Below are 12,098 nucleotides of genomic sequence, written 5' to 3'. Positions count from 1 at the left end.
AGTGAAAGGTCACTTCTTTGACGCAGGCGTCTATTTACGCGCCATCATTTGACAGCGGCGCGTAAATATACGCCTCGTGTGAACAGACAAACGTCAGCCCATTGCTTTCAATGGGCAGATGTTTGTCAGCGCTATCGAGGCGCTTTCTTCGGACGTAATTCGGGGCAAAAACGCCCGAATTACGTCCGTAATTAGTGCGTGTGAACATACCCTAAGGGTATGTTCACACAGCGTTTTTTGTAAGGCAGAAAAAATCTGCCTCAAAATTCCCTCAGGAATTTTGAGGCAGAATTTGAATTGAAAGCGTTATTTGACTTTTTTTTTGTGTTTTTTTTTTTAAGCCTTTGAAGCTATTTTCTGCCTCCTACTAATTTTAATTGGAGGTCAGGGGTGGAAACCACTTGAAGACCATCAGCCTCCCACTCACAGTAAAATGACCATCAGCCCCCAACTCACAGTAAAATGACCATCAACCCCTTAATCACAGTAAAATGATTATCAGCCCCCCACTCACAGTAAAATGACCATCAGCCCCCCACTCACAGTAAAATGACCATCAGCCCCCCAATCACAGTAAAATGACCATCAGCCCCCAACTCACAGTAAAATGACCATCAGCCCCCAACTCACAGTAAAATGACCATCAGCCCCCCAATCACAGTAAAATGATTATCAGCCCCCCACTCACAGTAATGACCATCAGCCCCCCCCCACTCACAATAAAATAAACATCAGCCCGCCACTCACGTAAAATAACCATCAGCCCCCAACTCACAGTAAAATGACCATCAGCCTCCCACTCACAGTAAAATGACCATCAGCCCCTTAATCACAGTAAAATGATTATCAGCCCCCCACTCACAGTAAAATGACCATCAGCCTCCCACTCACAGTAAAATGACCATCAACCCCTTAATCACAGTAAAATGATTATCAGCCCCCCACTCACAGTAAAATGACCATCAGCCCCCCACTCACAGTAAAATGACCATCAGCCCCCCAATCACAGTAAAATGACCATCAGCCCCCAACTCACAGTAAAATGACCATCAGCCCCCAACTCACAGTAAAATGACCATCAGCCCCCCAATCACAGTAAAATGATTATCAGCCCCCCACTCACAGTAATGACCATCAGCCCCCCCCACTCACAATAAAATAAACATCAGCCCGCCACTCACGTAAAATAACCATCAGCCCCCCACTCATAGTAAAATGACCATCAGCCCCCCACTCACAAAAAAATAATCATCAGCCTGCCACTCATAGTAAAATGACCATCAGCCCCCCACTCACACATGCCCACTGTAGATGGTGCCACACAGCCCCCTTGTAGATAGTGCCACACAGCCGCCTTGTAGATGGTGCCACACAGCCGCCTTGTAGATGGTGCCACACAGCCCCCTTGTAGATAGTGCCACACAGCCGCCTTGTAGGTAGTGCCACACAGCCCCCTTGTAGGTAGCACCCCCCCTTCCTGGAGATAGCACCATTGTAGCTCCCTGAAGGAGCAGAATCCGCCTGTGGCCGGGGATTCTGCTCCTGGACGGATCGCATGATGTCTCGGTCAATATATGGACAGGGGCTTCTCCTAGAGTGGAATCCCCGGTCACAGCGTCAGCAATGCTGTGGACGGGGATTCCGCTTCAGGAGTTGCCCCTGATGTCACTGTCCATATAGGGACTGGGACATCAAGCGCACCGTCCAGGAGCAGAGTCCCCGACCACAGGGGGATTCCGCTTCTTCAGGGAGCTACAGTGGCGCTAGTAGATAGTAGAGCAGGGAGATACCTCCCTGCTCTGCTATAGTGTTCAATAGTATCTGCGTCCTAAAGACGCAGATACTATTGAATGTGGCGTCGCTACCGCTGTAGCAGCCACAGCGGCTGCTAGAAGCGCCGCCGCCCTGTGCAAGGCGCAGGTCGCACACCCCTAAGGCCGGCCCTGGTCTCACCCTCAGCGAGCATCTGTTATCACTGGGGGAAGCTGCGGCCAACCACACATTTCCCCTGCAGCAGCTGGGGAATGGCTGTCCATGTAATACAAGGATTTACTATTACAGGTCAGCTCTCCATGGTACTTATTCAGGGTCTTAAGATGTGAGATTCTGCAGCCTAATAACTAACAGGGAACCTCTAGAAAGCTGCTTTGGATGTGACTGGAGTATAAGACATACTTTACCAGGAAAAAAAATAGTTTCTGTATTCAGCAGCACTGACAGATGTTCTCATGTTCTGGTTTAAAGCTTCTATTGAGAAGAAAAACTTTTTCAAGTCGCACAGTGCAATCCACGATATGTTGAAGTTGAGGCTATCACGGAACAGACTGAATCCGTACATCCCTCGTCTGTGCAAGGCGTTCAATTCACAACTGGGACAGCTGGAGTCACAGGGAACTGAGGATCTCTATGACCTGGTAAGGTAAGACATCCAACATAGGGATTATTAGGGTTAATATTGTTCAGAAGCTCCTCCCAGAAACAACATAACTTCGCCCTTATTAACAAAGCTCTGCCCCTTTAAGTGAAAACAGATGGGGACTATCCTGCCACTGTGGGTTTGTGCATCAAGCAATTTTAGTAAAATTGGCATGTGACGAGCTGCTATGTTAATATTATAGATTATAGATGATTCATATAATTTTTTCGAGATATAAAAGTTAACATTTTTGTAGTCACGGTATGAACTGTGCAGTCTGAAAAGCCATTCCATATAGAACTGTCCTTCAAACAGCTGGTCCAGGGATTGCTGCCACAAGAACTATAGCACTGATCCTGATCTTTTGTGAATAGAAGGCTAGAACTGCAGTAAAGACTGACACAAACATAGGCAGTCCAGGAGTAGGAGTCAGGGGGATGCACTGTATATCTGCATAACATGAGTAGATTTAAATGCCATTCGGGGTCTAAGAAAATCTGGATGACAACCACTATTCCAATGTAGTGGATGCCATTAGTGGTTGTGACCCAGTATGTGTTATCCATGTAGGACAATACAAAATGATCTTGTGCCTTACTGAATAGCGTCATGGTCCCAGATCAAAACCCAATCCAAGACCATATGTAAAGAGTTTTCTTTTGCCCCTAATGAAATATTCTATACTTTCCAAAATATACAGTAAAATTCCTTTAATCCGGCATTAATGGAACCTGATAGTTTGGATTATTGGAAGGTCATAGAAGCGGATGTATAAAAGTCACTGGCCAGGAAATCCGTCTGCTCAATCTTCTGGTCGTGTGAAACTTCACAATATGTTGTAATTCTGGACTGGAAACAAGTGCCGGATTATCAAACATTCTGGATGATCAGGTGCCAGATTAACCCTTTAAGCAATCTTTTTCGCTTTTTCATCATCTCATTCCTAGCCATATGAGGGCTTGTTTTTACAGGATGAGATTTAGTTTTTTAATTGGTACCATTATGGGGTACATGGGGCTTGTTAATTAAGTTTCAGATTTTTTTGGGCTGGGATGGAAAAAAAAAAACGATTCCGACACTGTTTCGGCATGCAAGTGCGTGATGGTGATGGCAAAAGACGACTGTATATGCTTCATCTAACAGGAAGAACTGACAGAAGGTACAGGCAGGACATTCATTAGAGCATGTTCACACTGGGCGGACGCGCTGCGTAAAAGCAAATTCCGGCCGAAAAAGCGCACCAAATTGTGGTGCAGTTTTTCGACAAGAAAGTCCACTGTGGAAAATTACACCTGAAAAGAAAAAAAGCTTCATATGTACGTAGCAATGGTGACGCCGCGTCCCTCCGCCGTCCTGCATCCCGGCCTCCTGGGATGACATTTCATCATATGTGACCACTGCAACCTGTGATTGGCTGCATCAGTCACATGGGATAAAGCGTCCTCCCAGGACAAAGAAGCAGAGAATTCTGGGTAAGTAATATTTTTTTTTTCTGAGTTGCGATTTTTGCAGCAAAATTGCAGCTTTTCCGTTGCAAAGAATGCAACAACGGCTATTTGTTTCGGGTTTTACCTCCCCATTGAATTAAATGGGGAAAACCGACCACAAAAAAGCAGCATTTACGCAAATACAATTGACTTAATGCGGATTAAAAAACGCACCGCAGGGCAATTTCTGAGCGTTTTTTCTGCTTATCATTTACGCGGCGGGTGGATCAGATTTGTTTTATCTCATCCACTCTGCTGCTACTGTATTATGCTGCCGATTTTTCGGCAACTAAATCCGTTGTGGAAAATCCACAGTATTTACGCTATGTGTGAACTTACTTTTATAGTAAGGGTATGTTCACACGCAGTGTTTTCAGGCGTTTTTCGGGGTATAAAAACATTGATAAACGCATGAAAAAAACGGAAGCTGTACCCCTCCAAACATCTTGCCATTGATTTCAATGGTGAAAAGGGCGTTTCGTTAAGACGGGGCATTTTTTTACGCGGCCGTTTGAAAAAGAGGCGCGTAAAAAATGCCCCATAAAAAGAAGGAGCATGTCACTTCTTGAGCCGTTTTTGGAGCCGTTTTTCATTGTGTAAATAGTAAAACAGTTTGAAAAACGGCTCCATGCCAACGTTTGATGCTTTAAAAACGGCTGAAAATCAGAGGCTGTTTTCCCTTGAAAGCAACTCCCTACTTTACAGCTGTTTTTACTTTGGCATGTGAACATAGTCTAAGCAGGGCAGTGTGGATTAAAGGGATTATCCATTCTTCTACGAATAAAGCATAATTATTGTATAACAAACATATACGTTTTGGGGGAGATTGAAAGGACTCTTGCAAAGGAAAAGTGGAGTAGTTGCCCATAGCAACCAATCAGATTGCTTCTTTCATTTTCAAAAGGGCCTCTGAAAAATGTGAGCTTGAACCTGATTGGTTGCTATGGGCAACTGCTCCACTTTTCCTTGAAACTCGTCTAGATAAATCTTGCGTTTTAATCCTCACCATTTTTAAGATTCCTGCTTGCTTTCAGTGGAAATGGTACATTCACTGGGGCAGATTTACTATTGTTGTTGCTCCAGAACTCTGGCCTATGTTGCCGCAATTTTTTGGGCAAAAATCAATTTAAACCGATTTATTATGGATTTGCACCAAAAAGAACAGATGTTTCCGCCTCATTAGACACTTCTACCAAAGTGTCTCAGAAAATGGGTGTGGCTCAGCTGAAAGGGGCGTGGTTTAAATGCACTGAAGTGCAACAAAAATTTGGCGCAAAAAAACTGAGTGAACTAAGCCAAGCAATAGCTGGTATAAGGAATAGAAAATTGTCTAACATGTCTAGAAAGATGCGCCAGATTGATCATACAGCTTGCGCCAATGTTTGCATTCAGAGATTGAAAGTCTATCATGACTTAGTCCAGGAGCGGCCGCACTGCCGCCCTGCAAGAATAAGGAGAGGCCGCCATGACAGGATAGGAGGGAGTGGGTAGGAAGGAGTTAAGAAAAATGCGTAGCAGTTGTTAGGGGAGTGGTTAGGAGGGGAGGAGGGAGTGTGTAGCGCGGCTTCCCGCTGTTTTCCTCAGTTCGAGGGAGACAGCGAGAGAAGCAACAGCAGCAGAAGTCTGCAGCGTCTTACCTGATCGCGATGACATCATTTGAGGGACTCGTGGAGCTGCTCCGGACGGCCGCTGAGTTCCAGGATGCAGGCTGGTTAGAGGCGGAGGTGACAAGATTAGTGGGGATGCCTGTGCCGCCGACAGCTGGGCTCACATCGCGCGGTGTCCGGGGTGGGGGGTGGGGCGGTTTCTTCCCTGTCGTCCCCTGTAGTGATGGATTTAGATCTGGGCAGCCCTCTGCTGCTCAGCCCCCCGGCTAGTGGAGGGATCATCCCTGATGCCGGTTCATCTGATGCCATGCCTGCTCGCAGGTCACGGCGTGCCCACCCTCCAGCGAGATTAAGCCCAGAAGAAGTCCCGCGGGCACGGCGCCGCAGGGGAAGCCCCTCCAGGGTCGCTGAAGGCCGGTCTCCAGGGAGAGCTGGATTCCTTCGGGGGCCCCGGCTTGGCAGAAATCCCCAGCCGCGGCAGTGCTTGGCGGTTAGGGGGGGTTGGCTCCTGGCTTCCTAAATAACCCCCCACCGTCTGGTGTGGTGCAGGAGACAGGGACGTCGGCAGCCCCGCCTGGTGATGCGCCAATCAGGGGGCTGGCTGCTTCTTGGCCTTCTTCAGGGGGGACGGTGAGTCCGGTGGGCCGTGGCGTACAGTCCGAAGTCTGGATTCCGCGGACCGGGCAGCAGGTGGCTGGCCCTCTCAGCATCAGGGCTTCCAGGGAGGTTGGCCCTTCGGGACAATCGGGTCAAGGATCTCCGTGCTCGCATTGTGTGTTTGGGCAGAGGTCGCAGATGGGGGTTGCGTTTCAAGAAGGAGCGGTTGAGGAGCCCCAGCGTGTTCAAGTTCGTCCGGCTGGCGGGATCACAGCGCCTGAGCAGCCAGGTAGGTGTTTCTCTTCTGCCTCTTTTCCTACTACTTACATGTTGGGGGTTGCGTCGGGCAATGCGGAAGTCGGCGTGTTTTCCGGGGTGAGTGGTAGTGGTTTCGCTGACCTAGTGGGTTGCTTGCGCGAGCTGGTCAACAAATTGGACGGGTCGCGGGCCCCGGTATCGGCGGGAGTGGCCCAGGTTGCGGTTTGGGGGGGTGGCGGCGCCGGCGGTGGTAGGGCAACCTCAAGATAGGGTGCCGGTAGGGAGATCCGTGGGGGCTGTGGCGGTGTCGGTGCAGACAGTTGGGGCTCAGGAGGGTGACAGGGTGCGGTTAGATGATAGAGCGCGGGGGGAGGTCTATGTGTGTTTTGACGGCCCGTTGGGGGCGCATTTGAAACAGGAGGTGCGCGAGCGCATTTGGAAGGATGAGTATGTGGAGATATGTTCTCTTCTTCCTTTGGCAAAATTAAATTTGGATAAAGGGAAAAGGGATGATAGTAAGAAAGAAGAGGAGGAACGTCGGCGGTATCGGCTCATTCCGCAAACGTTTGGGAACTGGCTGCAAGCTTTGGCGATATTGGCTAGCATTGTGGGGGAGAAGGCTCCGGAGCATTGTTCCGCTCTTTTTTGTTATATGGATGCAATCGGTGAGGCGCATCGGGTGTACGGCGGGGTGGCTTGGCTGCGGTATGATGAGCAATTTCGGCAGAGGAAGGCGGTGCGGCCCAGCATTAGATGGGACCAGAAAGACATCGCGTTGTGGTTAATGGTGACGGCTCTGGTTAAGCAGGTACAGTCCTTTCCAGGGAGCGGGGGGTCTGCAGGGCAGGTCGGCCTGTCCGGTCAGGGTTCTGGTCCCAAGCTCGGTTTTTGCTGGCAGTTTAACGACGGCCAATGTAAATTTGGGGCAACGTGCAAGTTCAAGCACATGTGTTCCCATTGCAGCGGGGCGTCCCATGGCCCGTCAAAATGTCTGCAAAAAGGGAAGTGGAACAGGGGGTACAGCTGGTCAAGGGGGTGATGCCGGTGAAGTTGGAAAAGATGGCCCCCTTTCTAAGTAGGTATTCCGGATAGGGCTGGGCGCAGTTGCTTGCAGATGGTTTTAGCATGGGTTTTGTGATTTCCCCCCCCCCTTATGTTGTTCCGGTCACTCGTCGGAATCTCCGGTCCGCTTATCAACACCCTAGGGTGGTGTCGGATAAGCTGCGTAAGGAAGTGACCTTGGGCCGCATGGCGGGACCTTTTGTGGAACCACCGGTGGTGGATCTTGTTGTTTCCCCGTTGGGTGGGGTGCCTAAGCGTGAGACAAACAAGTTTCCTTTGATACATGATCTTTCTTTTCCCCGGGGGGCTTCGGTGAATGATGGGATTGATCCGGTGTTGTGTTCAGTGGTGTACGCGTCGTTTGATAAGGCGGTAGTTTTGGTTCGGGAGGCGGGTGAAGGTGCCTTGTTAGCAAAAACAGATATTGAGGCAGCTTTGGGTTGTTTTTGGGAAGGGGAATTTTTTGTGGACCGTTGTTTGCCTATGGGTTGTTCCCTGTCATGCGCCTATTTTGAGGCTTTCAGTTCTTTTTTGGAATGGGTGATTCGGGAAGTCGCAGGTGTAAGGTCTGTCATTCATTACCTTGATGATTTTCTGTGTGTTGGCCCGGGTGGTTCAGGGTGTGCGTCAATGTTTTGTATGCTTTGCAAGGTGTCATGCCAGAGTTTGGAGTCCCGTTGGCTCCTGAAAAAACGGAGGGGCCGGTTACGGTTATTCATTTTTTAGGCATTGAAATTGACTCGGTTTTGATGGAATGCAGGCTCCCGGAGGACAAATTGACGGCTCTGCGGGTGGAGGTTCAGGCGTTGTCTCGACTTAAAAAGGTTACGTTACGCAGTTTACAGTCTGTCTTGGGGAAGTTGAACTTCGCGTGCCAGATACTGCCCATGGGCAGGGTTTTTAGTAGACGTTTGGCGGCGGCAACTGCGGGTGGGTTGGCACCGCATCATTTTGTGAGATTGTGCGGTGAGCATCGGGCCGACTTGGAAGTATGGCATCGGTTTTTGGCGCAATACAACGGTCGGTCTCTTTGGATGGCTGGGGCTTTTGATTCCGTGGACTTAGACTTGTTTACAGACGCCGCTGGAGGGGGGCGGTTATGGGGCCTATTGTGGGGGCCAGTGGTGTGCTGGGGGGTGGCCTGATAGTTGGGTTGAGCACGGTCTGACAAAAAACTTGGCCCTGCTCGAGCTATTTCCTATCGTGGTCGCTGTGACCATTTGGGGGGATAGGCTCAGGGACAAGAAGATCTTTTTTCACTGCGATAACATGGGGGTGGTTTCGGCTATTAATAATATCTCGGCGTCGTCTTCTCCGGTGGTTCAACTGTTTCGGCATTTAGTGCTAGTTTGTTTGTCATTGAATGCTTGGATGGTGGCGGTGCATGTGCCAGGGGTTGACAATTGTGTTGCTGATGCCCTTTCTTGCTTGCAGTGGGATCGTTTTTGTCAGCTGGTGCCGGCAGCAGATCGGATCGGCAAGTTGTGCCCGGATCATCTATGGGATTTGGTTTCTCTGCAGCAGAAGCGTTGATTGAGCGATCTTTGGCGAGTTCTACGTGGGCAGCTTATCGGGCTGGCTTGGCTCAATGGGAGTGTTAGTTGGGAGCACTAGGTGACGTCCGGTCTGACCGGGACAGATTAGTGGCCCTGTTTTATTGGCTGGGGGACGCGTATGAATCGGGTGTGTCAGTGTCCAAAGTGAACAAGTTTGTGTCTGCGGTGGCGTTCGGTCTGAAGTTGAATGGAGTCTCGGATGTGACTAAGGAATTTTTAGCGGTGCTAGCTTTGAAAGGGATTCGAAGGGGAAGAGTGTCGGTTGATAGGCGGAGGCCAGTTTCGTTCTGGATTCTTTGCTTGTTGGGTACGGTGGAGGGGGTGTGTAGTTCGGGCTTCGAAGTCCGATTGTTTTGCTTGGCTTTTTCGTTAGCCTTTTTTGGGGCTTTTAGAGTAGGTGAATTGGTCTCGCCGAGTGTGTCGCGTGCAGGAGGCATATGTAAGGATGATGTAGAGATGTTTGCTGATAGGGTGGAGATCGTGCTGCGCAGGTCAAAAACTGACCCGACAGGCAGGGGTAGGCAGATAGTGTTGTTTGCTATTGAGGGTTCGGTGATGTGTCCAGTACATTGCGTTTCTGCCTTGGGTGTACAGGTGGGGTTACCGAGGGTTCCGTTATTGCGACACGAGGATGGGTCCTTTTTATCTAGGTTCCAGTTTGGTGCGGTGTTTAAGCACTGTTTGCTGGCAATCGGGATACGGGCGACTGATTATTCTTCCCATTCTTTTCGGATTGGCGCGGCGACTGAAGCGGTGAGATGGGGGTTGGATGAGGCAGGGGTTAGGCGTATTGGGAGATGGGAGTCTAACCGTTTCCGCTCTTACGTTCGGCCTCAGCTGCTGTAAGTCTGTTCAAATATGGCTGGGGTGTACGTTATGCCTGTGTCTGATGGAGTGTGAATGGGATTGGTAAGCGGTGTGTGTTTTTTCTTTTTACAGGTTCACGCCCTTGTCTGGTTTGGATCTTGGGGCACTCCTTTATGTATTGGGGCGCACTGAGGGTGGACGTTCGCCCTGATGGCCGCCAACTGAGGATTCCGCGGGATGATGCTGTCCTGCATTGGTTATGTTTTAGAGGGATGGTTTGATCTAGGGTGTTGCAGGAATTTCAAGTTTATACACAGCTAGATCGGGTTCCCGAGATTTTAGTGTTACATGTTGGGGGGAACGATTTAGGTGTGCGCCCTTTTCGCGAGTTAGTTAGGGACATTAAGCACGATTTGTTGTGCTTATGGGCGTTACACCCGAGACTTATTATAGTTTGGTCGGATATTGTGCCCAGAAGGACATGGCGTTTGGCCCAATCTGTGGAGAGGCTGAATAAGGCCAGGATAAAGGTTAATAGGGCGGTGTCGGCATTTGTGGCGAAAAATGGAGGTGTGGTGGTCAGGCACAGGGACCTGGAATCGGGTGTGGAGTGTTACTGGAGACAGGATGGGGTGCATTTGAATGAGGTGGGGATGGATTTGTGGAGTTTGGCCCTGGCAGACGGGATTGAAAGAGGGATGTTGGTGTGGAGGAGCTCAAGGGCTTGAGGTGGTCAAGGCCCATTTCGCAGTGGCGGGGGGAGTCCTTGAGGTTGGTCAGTAAAACTGGTGGGGGGGGGGGTCGCATCAGGGGTATGCTTCTTAGGGTGTTACCCCTTTGAAGCGCTTTATGAGCAAAGCCATCTGCAGAAGTGAGCGGTGCCTTCGAGCTGGGTTACGGCTGGAGGTAAAAGCAAGTGGTGGTGGCAGATGGCTATTTTTTCTAATTGGCGGTAACCTCAAGGGCTTCCCCTGGTCATGTTATTGATGTTATTTATATTGACCCTGTTAAGGGTTTGTTATGTGTATTTCGGAAGAATTCCAATTTTGGGGAATTCTTGGTTATTTAATGTTTGGTTATAAAATTTTATTTTCATAAAATTTGTATTAATAAACGGCTGCTGTGGCCATTAAAATCCAACCTTGGTGTCATGTGTTTATTCCTAAAAGGGTAAGGAAGTTTTATGGATCACTCGACTCTACTTATCCAAGTCATGCTCTTACAGCTGAATGCTGGCCAGTATCAGCCTGGAGTCCAGGACAGAAGAGAAAGATATGTGAAGGTCATATAGGATTGGATGCCAGATGAAAGGAATTTCATGAGACCGGTTAAGGGTCCATTCAGACTCTGCAGTTGAGGTGCGGTTAAAACCGCATCGAAAACCTCATCTAAAAAACACCTGCATTTTTACAGCTATTTAGTGTTCAGTGCGTTTCTGATGCGGTTGCCATATTTACCACAACGACAGAGAAAAATGCACCAAATCGCTGTAAAGAAATTTCAGATGCAATTTTTCATGCGGTTTTAACCGCACCTCAACCGCAGTGTCTGAATGGACCCTAAGGGAGGATTTACACGAGCGTGTGCGTTTTGCTCGCGCAAAAGGTACTTGACAGCTCCATGTGTCATGATCATATGGTGCGCGGCTGCGTGATTTTCGCGCAGCCGCCATCATTATGACACTCTGCACGTGGTGCTTTTCTGTTTGCAATCATAGTTTGCCTGCTGTTGCGCGAATCACGCACGTCCCACGGAGGTGCCTCCGTGTGGCATGCGTGACTTTCACGCACCCATTGACTTCAATGGGTGCGTGATGCGTGAAAAACGCAGAAATATAGGACCTGTCGTGAGTTTTACGCAGCGGACTAACGCTGCGCAAAAATCACTGATAGTCTGCACGGCCCCATAGACTAACATAGGTCCGTGCAACCTGCGTGAAAAGCACGCGCGTTGCACGGACTTATTACACGTTCGTGTAAATCAGCCCTAAGGGAGATTCCATCTAAAGTTTATGGCACGGTGCAAGCTCTAAGCTGTAGAGAGGTGTAATATGGCACCTGTAGAAGTAATAAGGTGCCTCACGTTTCATTTGTGCGATGTTCCATCTGATGCTTTATTAGGTGAGTTCACAAGTCACGGATTTGTCGCATTGCAAAGGTTAAAACCCACTTTGAAAATCTGAACCAAATCCGCGATGTGTGAACTCAACCTTATGGTGCCACATGAAGCTACCATCATTATGGGATCTGCCATTGAAGTCCCCTTGGATTTTAATAGCGAGTGGGTCTCCGTCCTAATCTCACATATT

General features: G+C 49.2%; 1 protein-coding gene across 1 annotated transcript in view; it reads left to right on the top strand.

Annotated features, from left to right (window-relative positions):
* The window catches only part of CYP39A1 (cytochrome P450 family 39 subfamily A member 1), an 81,565-nt gene that overhangs the window by 7,745 nt on the left and 61,722 nt on the right, over positions 1 to 12,098 (top strand). The window contains exon 3 of the mRNA XM_075860955.1: positions 2,245 to 2,419. Coding sequence (XP_075717070.1) covers positions 2,245 to 2,419 — 175 coding nt within the window. The remainder of the gene's footprint in view (positions 1 to 2,244; positions 2,420 to 12,098) is intronic.

This window comes from Rhinoderma darwinii, chromosome 4 (assembly GCF_050947455.1).
Source record: "Rhinoderma darwinii isolate aRhiDar2 chromosome 4, aRhiDar2.hap1, whole genome shotgun sequence".
In the NCBI taxonomy this organism is placed as follows: Eukaryota; Metazoa; Chordata; class Amphibia; order Anura; family Rhinodermatidae; genus Rhinoderma; species Rhinoderma darwinii.
Note: the sequence above shows the minus strand (reverse complement) of the source record. Positions and strands in the feature narration are given on the sequence as shown.